This window comes from Pleurodeles waltl, chromosome 9, assembly GCF_031143425.1.
Source record: "Pleurodeles waltl isolate 20211129_DDA chromosome 9, aPleWal1.hap1.20221129, whole genome shotgun sequence".
Taxonomy (NCBI): Eukaryota; Metazoa; Chordata; class Amphibia; order Caudata; family Salamandridae; genus Pleurodeles; species Pleurodeles waltl.
The window spans coordinates 751,211,646-751,238,663 of NC_090448.1; the positions used below are offsets into that span (position 1 = coordinate 751,211,646).

At 47.4% G+C, this 27,018-nt stretch overlaps 1 protein-coding gene across 3 annotated transcripts in view; it reads right to left on the reverse strand.

The window, feature by feature from the left end:
- Positions 1 to 17,010, reverse strand: part of LOC138259916 (solute carrier family 35 member F3-like) — a 177,314-nt gene extending 160,304 nt beyond the window's left edge. The window contains exons 1-2 of one of the 3 annotated variants that reach the window (XM_069207898.1): positions 16,546 to 17,010; positions 6,386 to 6,481 (exon numbers count right to left, since the gene is read on the reverse strand). Coding sequence is in view for 1 of the 3 variants with exons in the window: in XM_069207897.1 (XP_069063998.1) it covers positions 16,546 to 16,595 (50 nt within the window). In the remaining 2 variants the exon portion in view is untranslated. The remainder of the gene's footprint in view (positions 1 to 6,385; positions 6,482 to 16,545) is intronic. The other 2 variants (XM_069207899.1, XM_069207897.1) reach the window with 2 other exon arrangements.
- Positions 17,011 to 27,018: the final 10,008 nt, after the last annotated feature.

A 27,018-nucleotide genomic window follows, 5' to 3' on the forward strand; every position in this document is an offset into this window, starting at 1 on the left:
ATCTGAGGAGGTCTATGGCCTTCTCAATGAGGGCAGCAGGGCTGACAGGGGCAGGGGCTGAGGTGCCTGGGGCGAAGGAGATGCCCAACCTCCTGGGTGAGCAGCCACAGGGCACACGCTGAGGGGCTGCTGTGAGGGTGGTGCTGGTAGGGGGGTTGGCGGCTGTACCTGTAGATGCGGGGGCACAGAGGGGCCCGCCACCGCAAGGGAGCTCACATCAGAGGAGGAGTCTGTGTCGCTGGTCTCAGCTCCCCGCCGTGGAGCTCCCCTCGCCCTCCATCCCACTGGTGGATTCAGACTCCGTTATCTCGCCCTCGAGGGCCATGTGGGATGCAGCTCCCTCCTGCTCCGGTGCCACTGCTCCTCCGCCTGATGATGCTATTGCACACAAGAACAGGGAGACCAAAAAAAGGGGGGGGGAGACAGAAGAAAGACATATTAAGTGCATGCAGTACCGCTACCGTTGACGGACACTACAGACACAGAAGACCTCTGCACCACGCCGTGCACTTAGAGTTCCCTAATTATCCACAGGGACATGGGGTACAAGGCCTATGCCCAACTGATGCACACATGGATGTCACATGAGCCTCACTAGGTGTAGTTGCCTCTGAACACTGGTGGGGTGGGGTGCCACATGGCCTGCCTTACGAAGGGACCTTGCCTACTAAACTCGCCCTGGCCTAGGGGAGCCCACAGCCCACCTCCCCCACCCAGACACCTCGTAATGCGCAGATTCACCTGAATGAGAGTGTACTCACCCGCTTGTGGCTGCTGTGATGCTCTCAAGCGCCCATCCAACTCCGGATACGCCACCGCCAGGATCTGGAACATCAGGGGGGTCATGGTGGGACGGGCACCCCTCCAACATTGGGAGGCCATCCCCAGCTGGGCCTCTGCCGTTTTCTTGCTCCAGTGGCAAATGTCCTCCCATCTTTTACGGCAGTGGGTGCTCCGTCTGTGGTGGACCCCCAGGGTCCGGACTTCCTTGGCGATGGCACCCCAAATATCCTTCTTCTGGTGGGTGCTGACCTACAGGAATGGTACAGGGGAAAAGGAGGAGATATAACCGTCCGGACCGTCACAGTCATTGGCCCACATTCCCACCCCTGCCCTGACGCACATGCACTCACCGTCGTTTCATGCACGCCTCATTCTACCCCCACCCTATCTTCCATCCACACCACTCCACAAGGGCATTGCCCATACAGCATGCTCACAGTGTACTTACCTGTTTGTCTGGAGGAACGTAGAGTAGCGTGTACTGGGGAAGGACCCCATCCACTAGTTTCTCCAACTCCTCCGTGGTGAAGGCAGGGGCTCTTTCCCCAGACACATGAGCCATTGTCTCTTCCAGACTGAGGTCACAGCAGCACTTGCAGTGTAGGTTCTCTCCAATTGAAGATCACGTATCAAGTGAGTGAACAGACATAAAATGGCGGTCACGTCTGCGGCGGTGCGTACCGTCACCGCCGGCGTACATCGTCATTGGCTCCTGGGACCCATAGGGTCCAATGTTAACCAATGCAGGATTACGCCGCGGTCTTCGACGCCAGAGCAGTTACCTCATATCCCCTTGTCCCACCTTACAGGTCAGGCGGCCGCCATTTCAGGGGGCCACATGGCATTAATTTTAAATTTGTCACACATATCTAGGTCTTGCATACACATTACGACAGGGACATAGCGGATCGAAAAATGTGTGCAATAAGTTGTGTTTTCGTACCTCAGTGTTGGCTGACCCTCTGCTCGCTGTTCTCGTCTATAGGGCACGTCCGCTGGGGCAGGTGAGGAGATGGCGGCATCCTCCGGTGTACAGACCGCTGGTGGACCTCTCGACAATGGAAAAGCGACATGTAATTGTCACCTACAGACTGGACAGTGCCACAGTCCTGAAACTGGGTGCCCAGTTGGATCCGGACCTGATGTCAGCTATCCGCCATGCCACAAGAATCCCCCCTCTGGTGCAGGTGCTGTCAGTACTCCATTTCCTTGCAAGTGGGTCTTTTCAAACAATAGTGGCCATTGCATCAGGGATGTCCCAGCCTATGTTCTCCAACGTGTTGTCCAGAGTGTTGTCTGCCCTGCTGAAACACATGCGCAGCTACATCGTGTTCCCTCAGGTGGAGGATTTGCCTACAGTGAAAGGTGACTTCTATGCCCTGGGACATATCCCCAACATCATAGGTGCGAATGATGGGACACATGTGGCCTTGGTACCACCCCCCCACAGGAGTGAACAGGTATACAGAACCAGAAGAGTTACCATTCAATGAATGTGCAGATGGTGTGTTTGGCCGACCAGTACATCTCCCATGTGAACACCAAGTTTCCTGGCTCAGTGCATGACGCTTACATTCTGAGGAATAGCAGCATCCCTCCTTATGTGATGGGGCAACTCCAGAGGCACCGTGTGTGGCTATTAGGTGAGGATATGGAACCTATACAGTGTGAATAGTTGTCTGGGGTTGTCCCTAAGGGTTAGTGTGTGTCTAACAGCTGTCCCTCGGCATCTGCAGGTGACTCTGGCTACCCCAACCTGTCATGGCTACTGACCCCAGTGAGGAATCCCAGGACAAGGGCAGAGGAACGCTACAATGAGGCACATGGGCGAACTAGGAGGGTTATAGAGAGGACCTTCGGCCTCCTGTAGGCTAGGTTCAGGTGCCTCCATATGACAGGTGGTTCCCTATTCTACTCACCAAAGAAGGTGTGCCAGATCATCGTGGCCTGCTGTATGCTTCACAACTTGGCTTTGCAACGACAGGTGCCTTTTCTGCAGGAGGATGGTCCAGATGGAGGTCTTGTGACAGCTGTGGAGCCTATGGACAGTGAAGACGAGGAAGCAGAAGAAGAGGACATTGACAACAGAAACACGGTGATTCATCAATACTTCCAGTGAGACACAGGTAAGAAGACATCACTGCCTGCTACATCAGATACACTTGTTCTACCTCTCATCTGTCTGTCACTTTCACCCAGTGTATGAACACTGAGTTGTCACTTTCCCAATTCCCCCAGATGTGGGTCCCACTGTGTGACATCTGCTTTGTTTCCTCATGGACAAGAGCTGTGTGACATAGGTATGTCGACAATACAATGGATATTGCATTTTTCTTCCCTCAGTTATTGCACTTTTTCGAAAGCACAGACTGACTCCAGATAGTTTTGTGATTTAATGGTGTTTATTTAAGTGCTAAATAGTGGAGGGGGTTGTAAAATGGTCAGGGGTGATGGTGGAGGAATGTCCATGGCAGAGTCCAGTCTATTAGTCACACAGGTGCATTGCCCATATGGGCATAGGAAGTGGAGCTGGGGCAGTTTAATTATGGACAGGGTGACAAAGTGGGACAGTAGGATGACAATCAGGGTGGTCTCATTTCTTGGCAGGGGTCTTGGCATTGTTCTCTGTCTTTGTCCTGGATCTCAGGGACCGCTTGCGGGGTGGTTCTCCATCTGCAGGGGGTGGGGTGCTGGTGTCGTGGTCCTGTGGCGGTCCCTCCTGTCCACTAGCGCCGGCGAAGGTGGTGGGCAGTTCATCGTCCAGGCTAGTGTCAGGGGCCCCTTCTTGTGCCACAGTGTCCCTCCTGGTGTTGATGAGTTCCTTCAGCACCCCTACAATGGTGCCCAGGGTGGTACTGATAGATTTGAGTTCCTCCCTGAACCCTAAATACTGTTCCTCCTGCAGCCGCTGGGTCTCCTGAAACTTGGCCAGTACCGCTGCCATCGTCTCCTGGGAATGGTGGTAGGCTCCCATGATGTTGGAGAGGGCCTCGTGGAGAGTGGGTTCCCTAGGCCTGTCATCCCCCTGTCACACAGCAGCCCTCCCAGATCCCCTGTGTTACTGGGCCTCTGTCCCCTGAACCGTGTGCCCACTGCCACTGCCCCCAGGTCCCTGCTGTTGTTGGGGTGGTGGGTTAGCCTGGGTTCCCTGTAGTGGTGGACACACTGCTGCTTGACGTGTCCTGGGGACAGAGGTATGGGCCCGCTGGGTGGGTGCTGTGCTGGTGTTTCCAGAGGGGGGAGGCTCTGTTGTGGCTTGTGCCAGTGTGAGGGGAACCGACTGTTCCGAGGTCCCAGATGAGCCGGGCTGGTCATCTAGATCCAGAGCTGCTGTCATCACTGTGAGCCTCTTCTGTGAGTGGACTGGACATGTCTGGAACCTCCTGTCCGGTGACGTTGGGTAGGGGTCCTGCAGGGGTGTAAAGGCATAATTATTGCATCTGTGTGTGCAATGGGTGGGTGACCCTGTACCCCAGTGCTTGCATTCTTGTGTAGGACCTTGTGTGATAATTGGTTTGGGGTCTGTGTGGGTATGTGTAGTGGCCATGCATTGGTGATGTGTGTCCATGCTTTGTTGGTGCATGCAGGGCTTGGTGTTGGGATGGGTGGGTTGTGATAGTGGGACATATGTGAGGAGTTGGAGTGATGGGGGTGAGGGCGAGGGTGGGGGTATGTGATAGCATGCAGGTAGGGTGGGGGATGAAGTAGTGAAAGATTTGCCTTACCAGAGTCCATTCCTCCTGGTACTCCTGCGAGGCCCTCAGGATTCAGTATAGCCAAGACCTGCTCCTCCCATGTTGTTAGTTGTGGGGGAGGAGGTGGGGGTCCGCCGCCAGTCCTCTGCACTGCAATGTGGTGTCTTGAGACCACGGAACGTACCTTCCCCCGTAGGTCGTTCCACCTCTTCCTGATGTCATCCCTAGTTCTTGGGTGCTGTCCCACTGCGTTGACCCTGTCCACGATTCTGCGCCATAGCTCCATCTTCCTAGCTATGGTGGTGTGCTCCACCTGTGATCCGAATAGCTGTGGCTCTACCCGGATGATTTCCTCCACCATGACCCTGAGCTCCTCCTCATAAAACCTGGGGTGTCTTTGGGGTGCCATGGGGTGGTGTGGGTGATGTGTGAGGTGGTGTGTGTTGTGATGTGTGAGGGGATGTGTTTGTGTGTGTTGTGAGAGGTGGTTGGATGTTGTGTGAGTGATGGTGTTGAGTGCCTGCAGGGCTAGTTTGTTGATGGTGGTGTCTCTCTCTGGTCTTCTGTCGCAATTGTGCTCGTAGGGGTTTGTGGGTGATGTGGGTGGGTGTTTTATATTGGATTGGGTGTGTGGGAGTGGTTTTGTAAGTGTGTGTGTATTTTGAGCGCAGCGGTGTGTACCGCCAATGGAATACCGCTGTTGAAAGACCGCCACGTGGATTCATGGGTCGTGATAGTGTGGGTGTATTCCTGTTGGCGTGACGGTGTCGGTTTTGTTATCGCCAGTTTATCACTGACCTTTGGTGTGGCGGACTTGTGTGGGTGTCTGGATTTTGGCGGATTCCGAGCTGTGGGTCGTAATAGCTGTGGCGGTATTCCGCTGCTGCAGCGGTGTGTTGGCGGTCTTCTGCACGGCGGTAACCGGCATTTACCGCCAATGTTGTAATGAGGGCCATAGTCCCTTGTGTCTTATTGTTCCAAAATTCCCAGCTCAAAGTTGGCCCATCTTCAGTTAACTGTACCCATCTCGTAACTCCACTATGTTTAAGGGGCTCAACCAAGCTATCCAAAAGGCACTCCGGGGTCCCAGATGGGGGCTAAATTGCTATAATAACAAATACCAAGAAAATATCTAATTTCGTATGAACTAACAGCAGCTGCTCGTAGACATTTCAATCTGATTTAAAAAAAAAAAATTGGGGCCCCATACTTATAGGAAAAGCCACTTACAGGATAGCCTTTCAACATTGCCCTATACATAGATCCAATTATTGAGCCGTCTGGAGTCAACAAAAGTATCCTATTATTCTTTAGTTGATAAGCCCAACAATACAACTGCTATTCAGGAAGCACGATAACCCCCAACCCCCACCTTCCTCCTCAATTTTTTCCAGGAAAAGCAAATACCTTTGCTGTCCCAAATGAATGAAGAGATCTTTGCCTGCAGTTTTAAGATAACCTCTTTATCAAAGTGTAAGGGAATATTATCAAATAAAAAAGTAGTCTTCTGAAGTATAGACATCTTCAATCAATCAATCAATAGTTTATTCGTTCCAAATTTGGACCATTTGAAAAGTAAAAAGTAATATATATAAAAAGGACATTGACAATTAATACAGGAAAAAAGTTCATAAAATTACATAAAAGGTTTCAAAAATAGTTAAGACAAGACTCACAAAATAGTCTCTGGATCCTACCCTATGCAAGACGCTAAATGCTAAAATGATACTGATCAGTTGTTAAAAGCATAAAAAGCATTTTAAAACGGGTTTATACAATAAAAATAAGACCTAAAAACTACATACAATAGCTCCTGTTAGCAAAAGTTAAAAAATCAACCAGTGGAAAATGATGCCCTAAGTTAATCAGTTCTATTGAATGAGTTGATCAAGTAGATTGCATCTTACCATTTGTAAACAGGGTGCTAGTTCACTAACTTCTAGACTGTACTTCAACCGGTGGATTAAGATCTGTAGTGATCCTACTGCGGATTTTCCATGCTGCTGCCAAATAATTAGAAACAGAACTCACTATCAGCATGGAAGTATCATATTTACATATTCTATATGCACTGTTACGATTTTGTATTGACAGTGTTTTACACAGAGGGGTAATCCACTTCCCTCGGGGGCATTTGTACAAAGGACAGAAAAATAGGACATGCTCAGAAGTTTCCTTGCATAGATGGCAGTTTGTGCATTTGTCAGATAAGGAACTATTGGTCGACCAGCAGGCCGTGAAGCTGTTGACTGCCAATGTTCCATATCTGAACTGAAGTAATAGAGAACGAGCACGGGCTGGTATAGGGAGATCCAGGAAGCTTTCAGGCAGAGGTTCGTGCTTAACCAGCAGGAACTCTGCTGTCAGCCGACCTAACCCATTTGAGCCGAGAGATTCCTCATGGATCTTTTCCCAATAACGGTCTTTGATCAAGCGTTTAGCGTTACCAGGAATCATCTCGGGATTCTCCCAATAATGGGATAGATTCAGTTTAACCCAAGCTGCTTTCATCTCCCTTAGCCATCGTACTTTTTCCCATCCATAGTAAGGTGGCAATAATTCTTTAACTGCTAACCTGAAAGGTTCGAGTTCATCCGTTTTCCATAGTCTGACCCAGTACAGAAGTGGTCTTAAGTATGCTGTGTCTTTAATACTATTTAGACCCAGGTCCAGTCTTAGGGGGAGCATCGGCGTACCCTTCCCTAGTCTAGATATGTGTCTAAGGAAATTATTTTCTTTAACTTGAAGAGTATCCATTTGTCTGTGAGATCCCCAAAAATCCGCTCCATATAGGGCCGCGGCGCGGATTTGGACTTTGTATATTTCAGAGATGAGGGTCAGAGGGGGACTTGTTGCAGTGCTAGCTTTGCGTCCTATCACTCCACATCTTTGGCTGATTGTTAGTGCCCCTTTCCTTATGGCTGCATCCCAGCTGCCCTTATCGGATAGTCTGATGCCCAAATAATCGTATTCAATTACCCTCTCCAGAGGAATTGAATTTATCTTTATATTTGCTCTGAGCTTCTTGTTCGGAGGACTATATATCATGAGTTTAGTTTTCTTGAGATTTATGTCTAACCCGTAATCTCTGCAGAATACACCGAACTGATTAACCAGATTCTGGATTCCCATGGATGATTTGGACAGGAGGATAGTGTCATCTGCATAAAGTAAGCATGGGACTTTGGTCCCGGCCAGCTTTGGGGAATCATTAGTGCAATTTGCTAAATACTTAATACAATTATTAAAATATAGAAGGAAAAGAGTTGGGGCCAAAACGCACCCCTGTCTGACTCCCCTCTCAATAGCGACTGGTTCTGTTAGGTCACCATTCTTGCCGCTCCTAATTTGAGCATAAGTATTCTCATGTAGTCAGATGATGAGTTTCAAAAGGCCATGTGGGACACCCATATTGGCTAGTGTCAGCCATAGCTGGTTTCTTGGGACCAAGTCAAACGCAGCTCTAAGATCAATAAAAACTACAAAAAGATTGCCACCTCCTACTTCCACAGTCTTCCATTTTATTGTTAGGAATCTTAGCACCTGATCTATGGTACTAACTGCTGGCCTAAACCCTGCTTGCAAATCAGAAATAGCATTGGTTTCCAGAATCCATTCTTCTAGACGGGACAAAATTTGCTTTGCAAAAAGTTTTTGGAAGTTGTCGATTAAGGAGATTGGGCGGTAGGTAACAGGGTTAGAGGGGTTACCTTTCTTAAAGATGGGAACTATCGCTGCACCCATCCAGGAGCTCGGGACAGGTGCTCCTGCATTTACCGCATTGGAAATAAGGTTCAGATATGGGGCCCATATATCTGGGTTTGTCTTGTATAAGTCACCAGGTATTTTATCAAGGCCGGGGGCCTTCCCCCATTTCAATGAAGCAATCGCAGCTTTAGTTTCTGCCAACGTAAATTCTATTTTGGGGGTCTCAGTAATCATGATATGGGTCAATTCCCTAGGAGTAACACCAGTGATCCCAGAATATAATCGGGAAAAATGATCTGTCCACTCTGCAGGGAGTATTGAGGTACCAGGCGAACTATTAGGTTCTTTGTTGGCATCAGCCACCAGTTTCCAAAATTTCGAGGTGTCATTTGTTTTAGCAGACTCCAGGAGGGAAACCCATCTAGATTCATCCCATGTCCTGCGGGCTCTGCCTTGTTCCTGTTTATAATCTTTCCTGGCTTCCCTTATATGATCTGACTGGCCTCCTCTTAAAGCTCTCAGCAGTTTGTGCTGTGCTTCCCTGCATGCGGCGTTAAACCACCTTGCATTGCACTTCTCTTTAACTTCTTTTACAGACTCTTTGGTAAAAAGGTTTTTTAGAGAATTAAAGAAACGTGTGTGGGCTGCTATAAGCCCACCACTATCTTCTAGAGGCTGAGATATACAATCCATGTGATCAGCCAGCTGCCTGTACGCAGATGCCAAGGTGGCTGTATCGGTGTACAGGGATTCCCATCTAACATTTCGTCTATTATTGGTCAGTGCGAGCTGTTGTTCGTGGGTCTTGTAACAGGAAACTTCAAGTAGGGGTAATAGATTCCTAAGAGATAAAATCAATGGTTCATGGTCACTTTCCTCATGTTCTACAATATTCGTGCCAGCCATATAGCCCCACAGGCGGACATCAAGCAAAATATAGTCTATCTGGCTCTTCTGTGCCCCGCGTCTAAATGTGTGGTGAAGATTAGGGTCCGAGCGGGAGCGACCATTGCAAGCCCGCAGTCCATGTGCCAATGTAATGTCCACAACCTGGTGTGTTAATCTATTTATTTTTGGTCTTTTGCTTGATACCAATTGAGGTATACCCCAGTAAGCATCTTCATCTTTGTATAATTCCTGGGCCAGCAAGTAGGGTTCAAAAGTGGTATTGAAATCTCCAGCAATAAGAATAAAGTGGGAAGGTGATTTACAAGAAAGAAAGATGTCCAAAATAGTCAGTGTGTCGGACTCGTATTTGCTACCCAGGCTCCTATTATAAATATTGATTATTAAGAGTGGTTTCTCGCTAAGGGATGGTATTGATAAGCCCATTAAATCATGATCAAATTAACATGTCCAAAAATCGAAAGCAGCAAATTTCACCCTTTCTTAGGAGAGCCCCAACCTCCTTTTCTAAATTTTTAAAAGCTAGCTCTCCTAGATCTTGCGTTCTCCTTATACCCAAATACCTTATCTCAGAGACCTTTCTAGGTCTTCACAAACTTGATTCCAGGCCAATATCTCAGTTTTCTCTTCATTTACCTCGTAACCAGCTAATTTTGAGAAAATCCTCACTTCCTTCACAAGGTTAGGGATCACTGACATGACATCAGAAGTGTATATCATCAGGTCGTCGGCATACAGCACAACTTTCCTATAAAAATCACCAACCACAAAAAGGTCTTATACATTCTTTGACCTCAAGCTCTCCGCAAAGGGTTCAATATGTAGATCAAAAAGGATTGGGGAGAGAGGGCACCCTTGTCTGGTCCCTCTTCCTATCTCAACTTTTGGTGACAAAACGTCATTAACTAAGATTTTTGCAGATGGAGCACTATTTATCTTTATCAAAACATTAATTAGGGGCTTACCAATTCCAAAGTGAGCTAAAACCACCCTGAGATATTTCCAGTTTACACAATCTAATGCTTTGGCAGCATCCACTGTTACGACAGCCAGGGGGATATTTAAGGCTATAGCTAAATCAATGGAACCGATCAGGGAATGATTAAGATCTCTCATATTTCTACCTGGCAAAAATCCCTGCTGGTCCTGGTGTATCATTTTATTCAGACGCCCTGCTAAAATACTGGTAAAGACGGTATAGTCGCAATTTGGTAATGATATTGGGTAATAAGAGAGACATTCCAGGGAGTTCTTGACGGGTTTCAACAACAGGGAGATTATTGCATCATTCCAAGAATTCGGGACGGCAGAATCTCCCAACAATATAGCATTAAACAACTGCACCCATACAGGCATGATGACTTCTTCCATTACTACATATAGCTCACTAGGTATCCCATCAGGACCCGCCACTTTCCCTTTTTTTGTTCTCTTAAGAGCAGCTAAAATCTCATAAATTATATTTCTTGACTCAAGAATTGTGTATCCTCACTCAATAGTCTTGGGAGATGCTTCCGCCCAAGCCATGCCTCTATTGCCCCTAAATCTGGGTCTAAGTCCTCTTTATATAATTCCTGAAAAAAATATTTGAATGCAGCAATTAATCTGGGGTTGTCTTCATCCACTGCACCTACACTATGATTCATAACCTTCCTAATATTATTCTGGCGCCCCTCCAATCTACTTTTCCAAGCCAGCAGCTTACTGCAACTTTCCCCATGATTGATGTTACGCGCTCTGCTGGCTTCCCACTGCTGAGCCACCTTATCCTCGAGTATCGTGCGGAATTTTAACTGTAATTCTTCTAAATGCTCTAATGCTACACCACTCCCTGCCTCACTAAGTGTGTCTGCCTTTAACTCCTCTTCTACCCTTGCAATCTCCCCCTACAATTTAACTTGTTGCAATTTCTCCTGCCTCACTGAGTGAACCGCTAAACTAGTTATTGTCCCCCTTAGCCAGGCCTTATAAGTATCCCACACCACCCAAAGTGGAGCTGATGCCATGTTCCAGGAAAAAAACTAATGTGACTGCTGGGATATCCTATAAAGTAACTGAGCCCGCACCAACATTCTTCTATCTATTTTCCATCCCCTTTCTGCCCATCCCTCCTTCTGCTGAATTTTTAAAAATAAGGCCGAATGGTCCGATAAATGACTGGGCATCTGATCCAGTTTGGTGACTCTCTCCATCACTTTTCTTTCTCCCAGAAAGTAGTCTAGTCTGGAGTAATGACCATTCTTTTTGCTATGAAAAGTATACTCCCTACTATTTCCTCTTAATCCTTGCAAAACATCACAGAGGTCAAAGTTATCCATCATATCCAGCCAATACCTCCTCATTTTTGATGAATTGATTATTATTCTTTCCGATGACCTATCTAACACATTATCCAAGAGGACATTTAAATCCCCCTACAAGAATAACTGGAGCTTTAAACACAAGAAGGTTATCAAACAACTGGCACAAAGAAGTAGTGTCATCCACATTTGGCCCGTAATAACTAACTAAAGTGTTTAAAACCTTGTGGACCTTTATCTCCGCAATTATCCATTGCCCTCCCTCATCTATCTTACACTGAATTAGGCTTGCCCCAGAGTTTGCTTTAAGAACCAGAGCCACTCCTTTGGAGCAACACAAGTGATCTGTTGCTAATATAGTTTACACCCATCCTAGCTTGGAAAAAAGATCTTTACACTCCTGCCTCAAAAGGTGAGTCTCTTGTAACATCAAAATCTGGGCCTCACAATCTTTTAGATATTGCAAAATCAATCGACGTCTCTTAACAGCCCTAAGGCCATTAACATTCCAACAAAGTATGGCCCACGGTTTAAGTTGTTTTTCCTGATCCAAACCCATTCAGCCCAACCCAACGTCCACTGGGTCCTATACACAAAAAAACTACAAGATAAGACTTCAGTCGGGCCAGTGATCTCCCTAGTAAATATCTGACCGGTCACCTGACTAAAATTGAGGACATTCCATTTTTTTTATTTATTTTTTCCCAATGCACCCCACCACACCTGCCCACCCTACGGGAACCCTTCCATCTCATACTAGGCATTTCCTTATTCCCGTTCCACCCAACCCCGTGGGAGAGCCTACATCAAATCTCCATACTTAATTACTACTAGGGCACCCCTCCTTCGCTATCTGAGAAATAAAACTATCTACCTCCACTGGTTCCGAAAAATTGTACATCTTCTTTCGCCACATAACTTTCAAGATAGCTGGAAATCTCAATTGCGCTGTGGCACTCAGTTTCTTCAATTCCTCTAAACTCTTTCCCAATTCCCACTGCCTATCTGCGGTCTCCTTAGCGATGTCCGATCTGATCCTGAAAGTAGCCCCAAGAGCTTGTAATGAGCCAGCTTTAAGGGCCAACCCCAATAACTTGTCTTTCACAGAATATGAAAGAAAATTCATTATGATCTTCCGCTGGCTCTTCCACCCAGAATGTTGTTTAAACTGATCACTATGCACTCCCTGGATTTCCTCTGCAAGATTATCCATCCAGTTATCATGTGGAAAATAATTTTTCAGAAGGTTAATCATAAATGTTTTGATATCTGCACCTTCCAAGCCCTCCTTCATGCCTAAAATCCTAATATTGTTCCGTCTGGCATTGTTCTCAATTCTCTCAAGTTTAGACTTAAGACGTGATACCTTCTGAGAATTTCTCTGAACCACTGTTTGGAGAGTCTCCAAGCCCTCCTCTAAGTCCTGTGTACGCTGAGCCAACTTCTCAATTTCGGCTTCTAAACTGGAGCAGGTAATTTGGATCCCACTCTGATTTGCCTCGGAAATTGCAAAACAATCCTTGATCTCCTGAGATAATTGAGTGAGAGTTGTTTGAACCAAATCCCAACCCCCAAGCCCAAGAGCCAATACTCCCGAATCCTCCAACTCTCTGGGCTTCTGGGGCCTTTGGGATACTCCACCTCCCTCTTCAAGCGCTGTCCCATCACACAAGTCCAAGAGAACCGCCCCTACGTCTGCGGAACCTTCACACGACATCAAACTTGTGAGCGGGGCAGAGGGGGCACAAATAGATAACTCTATTGAAACTGCATTCTCCAGATCCATCCTCCTTACCACACTTCCACACTCGATTAAGCTTAACTGCTTCCTCTTACCTTCTGTAAGAAGATCACTCATCTCTGCCCGCTATTTGAAATACGACCTTAAGGAGGGTGTGATTCTCTTTGAATTTTTAATTAACAAACTCTTATCCTCCGTTAGAGATTTCTCTGCTGCCACTCTCGTTACCGGTGACTTCAGCGCGCTTTTGGTATAGAGAGCCTTTGTTAACACGTTCTTTAAAAGTGGTTTAACTGTTTTAACAGAAGCCTTTACTTTCATCTGTTCTGGTGCTAACCTTAGGCCTCCTTCCTCTTCCTCCTCCTGCACGCTGCTAATACGCTGAGGCCTCAGCAAATGTCTCTCAGAGCCACCCCGCTTCATGTGTTTTACAGGTTGGGCCTTATTATTAGCTTCTTTACTCAGCTCACATCTAAACTTTGATCTGGCAGCTCCATTAACTGTGGAAGCACCTTATTACCTTCCCTTGCCCCTGTAAGCAGTTTCAGGTGTTTACTTTCTTCATTCCAAACTCCAAAACCAGCAAGCGACTTGTGCTGGCTCTGCCCCAGCCGCCCTCCTCGAAGTCTCCAGAGAGCAGCGTGCTGACTCTGAAGCACCGCCGAAATCTGCAAGGGAAAGACCCCTGGAGCCCCCATGGAGACCAGTGCCACCAATAAGATAAGAAAGGGGTTTGGAGGGGGCCTTACATTCCGTTACACATTTCCGCGCCGCCAGATGGTCATGGCGGCGCTAATCCGGCCTCAATATGGCCGTAATGCGGCTCTCCCAGGGCGGGTGCTCCGAGCCCTAGTTGACCACCATGTTTCCGCCGATCTTCCCCCCTAATCTAGTAGTCTGAGGAATGGGCTTTGCTATTACCACACAGGATTTTGGGCGATTTTCAGGTCTGGTCGGAAGGCAGACTACATTAGGAGTGCAGCATCGAAATCACTTTTATGAGGCAGGGTTGACCAATTTATGTGGCAAGAAAAGTCCAGTTATGAATTTATAATGCCAATAGCTTACTCAAGAAAATGCAAGATCTATTGCATTGCAAATGCTTGTTACTGCTTTCTTTGCCTCTGAGCTTCAGTACTGAGAAGAAACATGCCCTGAATGTTAGAACTGATGGATTTTGGTGGAGCTGTGGTGGTTCCCATCAACTGTGGTGTTGAATGTTAGATTTGAAGTGCACTGGCTGAGCTGTGCTTTGCTCTTTTGGGTCTAGTATTGGCTTGACAGTAGGACTGACTATTAGAATCGAGCTGCTGTAATGAAACTGTCTGTGAGTGAGGTCACAGTATAGGAAAGGAAGTGACCTCGCCTGGGTAGAAATGAGATGCACTGATGGAGCTGCGCATGAGGTCCCAGTACTAGAACAGCAGTGTACCGACTGTAAGAACTGAGGAGTGGGGTTCTAGCACTGTCACAGCTGAGGGCTTGGACTGTGTGAACTGAGGTGAACTGATGGAGCCGCGCGTGAGGTCCCAGTACTGGAACAGCATTGTGTGTGTATTTACTGTAAGAACTGAGGTGCTCTGGCAGATAGTGTGTGTGGGGTTATGATACTGGCACAGCTCAGGCCTGGAGTGTGTGAACTGAATTGCACTGATGGAGCTGTGCGCAAGGTCCCACTACTGTCACAGTAGTGTGTGTACTGACTGTAAGAACTGAGGTGCTGTGGTAGACAGCGTGTGGGGTTCTGGCACAGGCACAGCTGAGGGACTGGAATGTGTGAACTGAGGTGCACTGATGGGGCTGCGTGCTAAGGATCCTCCACTCTTGCTCTCAGCACCGGGGACCACTGGCAGGCACACTCAGTAAAGAAAATCCAAGACAATGAAGGGCAAAAGCCAGGCAGGTGAGAGAGGATGCAAAGATCCCACAAAGAACAAATGTGCCCAAGATTACAGCCTGATTATAGCCTTATTTACAGCTAAGCTAAACTCTGAGCAAGAATGCTCTGGAAATGAAAAGGGAAGATTCCCTGAACAGGAGCAGGAAACTAAGTAAAAAAAGTCCCCTAGAGACCAGATAAACAGGACAAAGTGTAATTATACAGTAGCTGGTCCCTACTCCCACACAGACGAAGGAAGGACAAAGAGGCATGACTGACCACTAGCAAGCAAGGATTTTTTAATGACACTGAAACTAACAAATGAAATAGCTAGAAGCCCACTGAAGAAGTAAACTTAAAAGTATACAAGAGGTGGTACTCTTAGGCTCGCCCTAAAAATAGGACTGGCAGCGCCACGGGGACTGGAATCATGCAGCGTCTGTGGGCCTGTCACTGCAGCAGTGCGTGGACTGTACTTGCCACAGAGTGCGGAGATGGAGCAGGCAGCAGCTATGCATGTTGAACTTGCAGAAGAGGGGTCCGGTGGAAAAGGCAGCATAGTGTGCAGGCGGTGCTGACATCAGAAGGCCAAGGTGAGAGTGGGCTGTCAGTATAGTTGGGCCATGTAGCGCAGTGCCCATGTGGGACACGCAGCGCAGGTGAGCATAGCAGCAGAGAGCGTGAGTCGGGCACGTAGCGGAATACGCAAGCTGGACTGGCAGCAGGGTGCGCAGGTGGAACTGCCAGTCCGCTAGGCAGTATGTGTTGAACCAGAAGTGGGCAGCACAGGTGGGACTGCCAGCAGAGTGCGGAGGTGGAACTGGCAGCGGGCAGTGTGTGTTGAAGTGGCAGTGGGCAGTGCAAGATGAACTGGCAGCAGAGTGCGGAGGTGGAACTGGCAGCAGAGTGCAGAGGTGGAACTGGCAGCGGGCAGTGTGTGTTGAAGTGGGCAGCGCAGGTGGAACTGGCAGCAGAGTGCGGAGGTGAAACTGGCAGCGGGCACTATATGTTGAAGTGGCAGTGGGCAGCGCAGGTGGAACTGGCAGCAGAGTGCAGAGGTGGAACTGGCAGCGGGCAGTGTGTGTTGAAGTGGGCAGCGCAGGTGGAACTGGCAGCAGAGTGCGGAGGTGGAACTGGCAGCGGGCACTATATGTTGAAGTGGCAGTGGGCAGCGCAGGTGGAACTGGCAGCAGAGTGCGGAGGTGGAACTGGCAGCGGGCAGTGTGTGTTGAACCGGCAGTGGGCAGCGGAGGATGAACTTGCAGCAGAGGGCGCAAGCGGAAATGGCAGTGGGCAGTGTGTGTTGAACCGGCAGTGGGCAGCGGAGGATGAACTTGCAGCAGAGGGCGCAAGCGGAAATGGCAGTGGGCAGTGTGTGTTGAACCGGCAGTGGGCAGCGGAGGATGAACTTGCAGCAGAGGGCGCAAGCGGAAATGGCAGTGGGCAGTGTGTGTTGAACCGGCAGTGGGCAGCGCAGGTGGGGCTAACAGCCGAGTGCGCAGCGGCGGCCGAAGGGGGGCAGTTTTTACCTACCTGCTCCATCGTCTTGCCTTCAGAGGCGAGAGGAGTTTCCAGCCCCCCATGAGAAGACCGTCTGAGCCTGAAGCTGGGGGCGGCGCCGGGAGATGGTGAACCCCCAGCGCGGCGGAGTGGTTACCGGACACCACGCGGGATCAAAAGGTGAGAGGTCGGAGGAAGGCGCTGGTTGAAGGGGGAACAGTGGGAGAGAAAGAAGGTGGTTTGGAAGGAATTGGCTGTGGGCAAGGGGACGAGGGGAGGTATAGTGGAGGGCAGAGGTGACTGAGAAAGAAGGCAGGGAGGCGAGGTGACGGAGCGGAGAAGTAGCCTGCCGGGTGGTGACCTGGTGGTGGGATAGACGAGTTTGTGTCGAGTGAGGATAGACAGGAGTTGCAGGAAAATGGGGAGCCGGAGAGGAGGAGGGATGCAGTACTCCTTTGCAGAGAGGAAGGAAAAGAGGCGGCCGTGTGCTCTGCGCCTACACTGGGAGGGAGGTGCGCTCTCTTACCTACTGAGGGGGAGAGGAGGTGTCAGAGGAGAGTGGAGAGGGAGGGGCTAATGATGAAATGTGTTTATTCCAGAGACTTAGCAGATCACCATCGTCTTGAAGAAAAAAAGCCACCACTCCGAGAAGAAAACGGATGCGATTTCACCAGCCCCCTCTCCTCTGAGTCTACTCGTCCTCTCTTTCACCCCCTATATTTTCCGATCCCTCTTTCTTGTTCCCTTTTATAGCTCCGAGTCCTACTCCTAACCCTTTCTTCGCTCCTCTCTGTTCAACTTCGTTATCTCTTCCTTTTTTTCTTCGTCCTGCTCTCCCTTTCCCGCAGCGGCGTAGCAAGAGTGTCAAGGGCCAGGCTGCAAGCACGGCGTATTGCCCTCCCTTACTGCTGAACGGCTAATACATACAAGAAATATGGTTCAGGTCCCTGGCCCCGGTGCCGCTGCACCTGCTGCACCATTGCTAGCTGCACCTCCCTTCCCCATTTTTTGAAATCATCTCTTCCTCACTTTCCCCCTTAATTCTGTTCTCTCCCGATACCCTTCATATTTTGACCACTCTCCCCTTTTCTGCCTTACCCCTTTTGGGTTTCATCACCCCACCCGCATTCCTTTTCTCCTCTAGCCCTCTTGCCCCCCTTCACTCTTTCTTCTCAGCATCGTTACCCCTCGGCCCACGCTTATGCAGAATCATGCCTGCAGTCATGAAGATGAATCTACGTTTCATGTTTTCTCCCAATACCAGTCCCCCTTTCTTGCTTTACTGAGAAGACATATATAGTGCTAACATTTAATCAAGCCGACAACACCATTCCCTACTGCGCATTGATCGGAGGCGAGCAGGCCATAGGTTAGGTAGAACATTTTCCACTTCAATCTAGCAAGCATACATTGATTCATCATGCTCCAATATTAGACCTGTCAGAAGGTTTTATGTGGCCTTGGTCACAAACGGCATTCAGGGCCAATCTCTGATTTTCTGCTAGCATGATGGGTCAAAATAGAAACAATTTCCTGTGACTCACTTAGAGGAAGCTACCAATATATAAGCCACATAGAGGCGACTGTTAACCCTCACATCATCATGATCTATCACAAAAACAGGTAAAGCTTGCTTTTGTGATATATAACTACATATATCAGTGGCTTCGAGAGGCCCTGCCGAGTGGGGGCAGGAGCACACAATGTTACCTGCCCCCCTTGGGACTGCAGAGCACAACAAAAAGTCATATAAAATTTCTATCTCTGATTTAATGTCCACCTCTGCCCTTTTGCCTAGGTAAATTTCAGAAGGCCAAACATGTCCAAATAACCAGGTGAGAACTGTCGAGAAAATGTTGAAGGAAATGGAATTTCATGTAGAACACATTCATTCAGAATGTGATTCCACAATTTTTTGCAGAACTTTCTGAAAACTAAGGGACTGATTTAGGTCTTTGGGATGGCCTGTGGCCCATCACGGTGGTAGAGGTAATCTCCTCCTCCATCCCTGCTGAACTGATACCCTCAAATGAAAAGGTCACTGCTGGCCCTGTGGTGATTTTTGTGCCTTCAAAGGAGTAGCCACTAGTTCGATTTCTCTGATGGCACTGAAAGTTTGATGAATGTCCGCTGACTTTTAGGTGGGCATGCTCTATTTTTTTCAGAAACAAACTCCTAAATTGGGAGTTTGCTTCAGAAAACAAAAAATACAATTGCCTCGAACAATCTGGGAGTTTTCTCTAAGGGAGTAGTGATTATTTCTTTCTGTTAGTGACTGGCAAGTTTTACTGTAGGCCTGATGCCCTCTTTCTCTGATGGCTCCCAGTCCGTTGGGCTATAGAAGTACGTTCTTTGAACCATCAAGGATACTGTCATCGGAAAACGGATGGTCTGTCCAACTCAATATAGAGCGGGCGAACCAAGGGTTTGACAGGCAGGGTACCCAGTCACATTTATGGCAGAGTACCCTGTCTACTAAACTTTAAATGAGGTCCTAGGTATTTTCAGCTCCTGATACTAGGATAATGGTATGTACCGGGTGCTATAAATACCTTCTCCATTGTGGGACATTCGTAATCGTGGTCATAGACACATAAAGCAAACCTTTTTGTCTGTCAGGTCTGGCTATGTAGAAGCCTTAATGACAGAGAATAATGACAGAGAATAAGAACTTTTCATCAAGGAAGTGAGTCATGCAGGCCCTGCTACTTAGCAACAGGACAGGACAATTGTTGTGCGTATACTGATGTTCACTGGGTGAACAATTCTTGAGAGAGAGAGAGAAAGAGACATAGAGAGTTTTGTGGAATCTACAGCTCACAATTATTGAAAGCAGTTGAGTGCTTTATCAAATTCCAATGTTTCTACTATTAGTCCTTTCCACGTCTTCGCTGGTAATACAATATAACCTATTTTGCCACACTGTACAGTAACCAAGGAAATTGAACATATCTGTGCTTGTGTTTAAGTGTGCATTGAATTGCATTATTTCAGACCTATTAGGGATTTACAAACCACCCGTTGCTTACCCTTGGTTGGCTTTATTGTTGGTCTCATTTGCTTGCTTCCTGTTTGATGGCTGGCCTTGTCCATCATTTGTTTGTCCCTCCCCTGGAGCAAAGCCTCTTTAGCATCCTTTTGCTTGGTGGAATTGTTTTCTTCCATTGCTCACTTTTAGGGAACGACTTTTTTCTTTTTGTTTAAGTACTCAATGAGTGTTTTCCAGCTCTTTCCTTCATTTGCTTCTTCCCCAGCAAATACCCACTACGAACTAAGTGTTGCTTTCTTGCTAGTGCAATTCTCTCCTGCTACATGTGTTGTTCTCTCACTAGTGAGCTGCTTACTCTGCCTCTCTTGTGTTTCTCCTCTTCCTTAGCACCCTTTGGTAGTCTCATCCTCTCACCCCGTTGTTTCTCTCTCCCTCATATGCTGCTTTTCCCTACTCCACACACCTGCTTTCATTTTGCACTTTATTTACCAATCCTAGAGGCATCTGCCATCTTGGATAGGTAAATTTAAAAAAAAGGAAAATAGCACATGTGTAATGCTTTAGGCAGGTTCATGCATGGAGACAAATCTGTGCACCCTCAGAATGATGCAGCTGGCAACAGTGGTTGCATCATTGTACCCATTTTGGTCTTCTTTTTTCCCTGATGCTGTGCAACATTAGCAAAAAGCATTTTGCTTTTTACTAACGCTGTACAGAATTGGCAAACTGCATTGTCAAAGGCAATTGGTCCAAAAAGTTGTGCTTCATTTTTTTAACGCAAGGTAACTCCATTCCCTAATGCCATCCATGCGCCATATTTACAAAATGACGCACAATGACGCCAAGGAAGGGTTAGCGTAAAAAAATTATGTTAACCATTGCGACATGACATAAGGAAATATGACGTTAATGCTCCAAAAGTGAGGCTAGACGGTTTTGCGGCACGAAAATATGTCGCAAAAGGGTTAGCGACATATTTTCACCACATTAGCATCAAAACAAAATGCACAAGCAGGAACATTTACTAACTGGATGGGGTTTACAGGCCAGGAGCGTTCCCAGGGAGACCCGAATCACCCAAGTACCAGCCAGGAGGGTCCAGAAAAGTCCCAGGAGAAGGTGAAGAGAAAGTGCAAGTGTTGCTTTAGTGAGGAGGAGCATGACATCCTGGTCAGAGAGGTGAAGGCGCACCAACACCAGCTCTTCGTCACCTCCAAATTGCCAGTTGGTAGGAGAGGTGCATTATAGCAGGAAATAGTAGACAAAGTCAACAGAGGTGAAGAGAACTGTCACTGAGTGCAAGAAGCGCTGGCACGATTGAAAGCGCAGGACCAAATAGAAACTGGCCAGGAACAGAAAGGCAGCACTGGAGACTGGAGGCAGAAGTCCCACACCACAGGAGGACCTGGATGAGCTGGAGGAGATGGTTGTAGCGGTCATCCCGGAGAAGCTGGTCACTGGTATCGCAGCACAACGCAGACTACCAAGTACCACCAAAAATGCAGGGTAAGTTGCAGGGGGAAATATCTGGAATTCCACAAATGGCAGAAGGGAGAGGCACATAGGACACACTCAGTGGATGTTAAAGGGTTGCACTGGGACACATGGGCCCTGAATCAAGATGCCCCATGCCCACCCAAGCCACACACGTACAGACACCTTGGTTGTGCTATGCACTCCAACATATACACACATGGACATAAGCCACTCACCATGGCTATACTTCACCATGTAAATATAAAGCACATTGCCTGGAAGGGACGTGCAAATAGTGTGGCTGTGCCAGAACAACACCGATTGCATATTGTCAAAGCCCCGTTCCTACAAAACTTAGACAACAGAGACTAGGACGGAACTCAATGTAAGCATTTCTCCTTGTTTTGCCATGCTAACGTCACCCCTGGGCTTGCATTAGATTTTGGCGATGCTTCAGTTTTACGAAAACACATAAATCTGAGGCAGTGTCAAAACGCGATGGGTGTTGCTGTGGCACACTCACAGCAACACCCATTGCGCACACCTTCCACACAAAGTGCTGCTTGTGATGGGGCCATATATACAACATGGCGTCAAGCCACAAAAAGTGGCTTTTCGACACCTTGTACATACGGTACAGGGCATTGCGCCACCGGAGCCTCACCAAAAGTGAGACTCAGGTGGCGTTCGGGCCACCTAAGTATGCCCCAAAATACCTTGTGAGCTTGAGCCATGTGTGATGCACAATACAACACTTTATGTACAACTACAATCTTGGGTCTGTAATATGTCACTGAGCCTCCAGTAGCAAATAAATGATGTGTCATGTCAACAGCTACAACAATCTAAGATAGACTTTACACTGTCTCATTGCAGAGGATGATAGCTTACCTCCTGCCGAGCTGCCTGCCTTTGATTTTACAGATGACATGGATGACCACCTGCCAACCATCAGTGAACAGACTCTCCAGGATGTCCATAGGATCCCTCCAGACAACACCTCCAGTCACAAGGAGGACACACAGCGTAACTGGGTCTCTACATGAGCCACCTAGCTACCAACACACACCACCAGAGAGTACTCACACAGCCCTGGACTCCGAAGGCCCAGAGATCACCTTTCAGAGGACAGTGGTAGGAGTTCAGCGAGAGCTGGCCAAGCAGGTGTGGGTGGGATGGAGACAATGGCAGGCAGCCTAGAGGGAGTGCAGGCGTGCCTCAGTACAAATGGCAACTCAGCTGCCATTAGAGGCAGCCACTCCCCGCTACGTGGACTGTAGCAGTCCCAGGCCAACATAGTTGCTGTCATGAGGCAGAGGCCACAACAATTGCCCTCCCAAACTGGCAGCAACATAACAGACAACATGATGGGGGCTATGCAGATTACCCTGGAGTCCATACAGCAGGAAGTGGTCTCCCTCAGGGAAAACATCTGCCTACCACTGTGATGTTGCAGCGATTTCGAAAAATCAGCAGTTCCTCCTTGCTGCAGTGATGCCTTATGTGTTCCCACAAATGGCAGCTGCCGGGACCTTTGACTCCACATCTCTATCCCTGAAGTGTGTGTGGCCCCCTTTACCTCTGCACAGCACCAGCCATGGCACAGAAGGCACCACACACATTAGAGGATGAAGTTGTGGAAGGAATAACATTCAAAAGGAAAAGCACCCAGTAGTACCAGTCTGTACCACATGGACAGTATCTCCTTAGTTCTGGGCTTAAGATCATGCCAGTGTTGGGACAGTAGGAAATGTCCTGTCTTCACCCAACCAATGTTGACATGCCTGTTGTGTACTGTGATTGTCTCCAATCTTACCAACTGGCAATTTTATAACCTCCTCACTAATGCACAGTACTCCTAACCATGTCTCATGACCTGTCCCTCAACCTTGGACTCTGATTGTGCTACATATGGCTAACGTTCACTCATGGAGTCTTTGAACTGGACATTGTACAGAATTTGTAAATACACTTGCACCTGTAAATAAAGCACCTTTTATACATGTAGCATGGTTAAGTTTACTATGATCCACCTACTCAGCTAAATGATTGCATTGTGTCAATCCATGTCAATGAGTACAAAATATTAGTACATGAGTGCATTACTGTCAGACACAAAGCCACACACTAGGATTCTAACATGAGAAAAGTGAATGATGGTGTTGTCGACTACAAGCAACTTACTGAGTATTCTATAAGAATGTTGAACAGATATCCTTAGAAGTTGACATACGGCATGTATGGCTCAGAACTAAGTAATTGGAAATGTACCCAGATGGGAGTAGCAGTACAACTTATTTGTGTCGTAACGAAGAAGCTAACCATATCAGTGATGGGCACCTGTCAGTGTTGTAGGATACCGTTCCAATTTTGTCTGTTGTCAGGTGTGCCACACTTGCCTACAATGAAACTGCAGGACCCCACCAATGACAGTTGAAGTTCCATACTTACCCATCCAAGATAAAGTATACATACACATTGTTGATGGCTGGAACAGTGAATGGCATATGTATAGACTAGTTGATGTCATTTAGCAGCCAATCTGACAGCTCCTTCGTCATAGGGGATACACATGGTAATCCTTGGAAATCAAGACAGTAAGCATAGCCTAGGTCATTCCATCTACTTGGCCAGTGCACTCATGAGAACCCCCAGACCCTCAATCAACTTGCAAAACAATTAGTCTAATTGAAATCGGATTTATTGTAAAATTGCTACATATACCATATACCTATTACTAACCTAAAAACTACCCTATACTAAACTAACCTAAACTAACTTAACCTAACTAACAACTTCACCTATCTAACCTATTCCAAACATATCTTACACATGCAACACCACACTCTAATCAGTGTCCCCCCACCCCATTAATAGACAAAATACAAGTAGGACAGCATAAACTATGACTACACATGTACTAACCTAACCTATGGCCTAAACAAATATATATATATATATCTATATATATATATATATATATATAGATATATATATATATATAGATATCTACACAAATACCCCAACATGACCCTCACCCAACCCCCACCAATACAAAAATGTAGAAAAACCCACTCCAACTATACTTAAACTAACCCATGCCTACCCTACACTAACCTAATACTACCCATCTAAAACCCAATCTAAAACTATGCACAACAGTAAAAGGGAGGGGAAGGAACTAGGAGGCTTTTGAACAAGCTTAATTATTTTTTTCAGTTTTATTTATGTACTTCAACATCCTCTTGTTGTCCGCACTCTCCTCCTCCAATTTGTCCAGTCTGGCTAATATCTTGGCCATGTCCCATTTCATGTCTAGTTCAAATTGGCTGCTTACTACTGCAGCAGGTGGCTGAACAGGTGCCTGGATCCTGACAGGTGCAGCTGACGTGGAGGGGCTTGGACCTGCTGAGGCTCCCTGCACCCCAGATGTCTTCCCAACACTTCCCTTTTTTGGCTGCGGCTGCTGTGGAGGTCCCCCATGTGCAAATGCATGTCATTCCTCAGTCGCCTTTTCCTTGTGGAACATCCTTCCCATCCTGCGGTATCCTGCATCCACCCCCATAATGTGCCAGTAGCATTCTGCCCTTTTGTGGAATGCGTGCCTTTGGTCTGGTGTCATATTGACAGCTGAACAATGAGGAGAATCAAGCATCAGATTCAGCATTGGGTGGAGGTTGAACAGGCTTATTATGTACACTGCAACTGCAGATAACACATACAGTCCACCATACATTCCTCAACAATGATTTACTCCTCATCTATAACTATTTCCTAACAGCCATCTACGGTATCACATGCATGTCACTGGGATGACCTCTATCCATTGTTGACCATAAGAGCCCAGAGGTGAGTGGACTAAATTGTCCATGATCAACATCTGTGTCATCAAACTTGTGAGGATCACGTGCCCCAGCAAGTCTGGAATTCCTGTGACCCTGTCCATAAGGGGGGCTGTGCATGCAATCCACCACCTCGACACCCCTGGTAGACATCGAGGTTTGCCAAGCCATCATGGATGCAAAGTGGGGGCCATATGATAGGGGGTCTTGAAACTTGGTAAATCATCATTCATGTGTCCTTGTTTAAGACCTAGGCAGAGCATACATTACAAAGGGGCACACCATTGCCCATGATGTGCCCATATGTCCAACTAATGTAATCCCCCCAGACAGTTTGGCCAAAGCTTGACCTGCACATCAAAGTTGTCTGCACATTACATAACTAAAGCCCCCTACCCTGTGCTATGTTGTGTTACATGTGTAAAATGGCACACAGATGGTGGCTGTATGGGTGTCCTTAGCCCCACAGTGAGTTTGGTGCTGTACTGGGTGCTGAACAGTATCCTGATATATTGAACATCATGTACACATGCATATCAGGCATCATCAAAGTACCAGGTATGCACACAGCATTCACATTATATATGTATATATAATGTGACCTACATCACTCACAAATTTGGTGGCAGGACCATGTTGTGAAAACTGCTAATATCTGGCTTGGGAAAAATCATAGACTTTTCCCACAACCATCTGGAGCGGAGTTATCTCCTAATTGCGTACACTACTGACTATTGCCCAGCACAATATGGGACCTTGCACTACTGCAGCCTCAAATGTATCTGAAGGGTAGTGAGGCACCTGTGGTGCATGTGTCACCTACATAAGCCCCCTAAACACCTCTAAAGATATAACCAACATTTGTACCATCTTGGGAGTAAGTGTAAGCTATGTGTGGTTCACAGTGCGGTCAATAGTGCTGTGACAAAGTAATTGTCAACAGGCATGCTATGTACTGAAACAGCTGCCCTGACACCTATCATGATAGACATCAATGAATATGTGGCCAGCCATTCCAATTCCTAATACACACAATTCCACGCTAGCACACGTTGCCCCGTGTGCTACAAGCAAGCCATTCTCATTGCAAACATTCCAACAGATATGATGTCACCATCCCTACTCCAATGATATCATATCATTGGTTAGGCAAAACCATTATTCATAGCATTCCACACATCAGACTTACTCACACCAAATTCTGGATTAGCACACATGACGCACAACATGACACTTAGTGGCTTCATCAGGGTCTTCAAATTGGGCCACCTCACCAATGGTGTAGGGTCGGAGGTCCACCTGCAAGACTTGAATGGAAAACATTGCTTAGTAAAATTTGTACATATCAGTTAATGGACAACATTGTTCACTATCAACTTGTTAGGCTGAGTGAGCAAGTCATCCTAGTGGTAGATCAGAGCAACTGACAAACATCTATTATCAGTTAACCACACATAGGCCCTCATTATGACTTAGGCGGTCAGGTGACCGCCACAGCAGCGATAGTACCGCCACCAGGCTGGCGGCTAAGACCGCCATATTACGACCACGGCGGTGATCCCTCCCATATACAGCCAATGAACCGCCAGTGCCGCCCGGCCACCAACTACGGCGGTTGCCATCTTCAGCCCAGAGGAACACCATTTACCACCCGCCATATTACGACATGGCAGACCACCAGGATTTCCGGGGGGAACCACCGCCATGAAAAGCCTGGTGGAAACGACATATATAAAGGAGACACTCACATCTAGGGACACAGAGGACTCCAAGGCCGCCATGGAACACGAACTGGAAGTCCTGCTGATGCTGTACCATGCGATGGAAGTCCAGGAGCAGCAACACCAATGAAGACGATGAATACAGCCGCCTAGCACTCAAGGGAGGAGGGGAGAGTGACACACCCACGTGCACAACATACATCATACACACATACCACACAGAGAACAATCCGCTGAAAAGTATAACAATAACATAAGCCAGGAGTAAAGAAAGCCAGGACAAATACCTGTGATTCAACCACTGTATTCTGGTGGGAATAGCGACCACAAACAAATGGAACTATATACAAAGGGCTATTTGCCAGTCCAAAAGTGTCCATGCCACTACACAGGGCAACATGAGAGGCTCAAGTTGACTCCCGACAGCCCAAGTGACTCCACTGGGTATGGGCATCAATGTTGGAGGCAGGCACCTTAG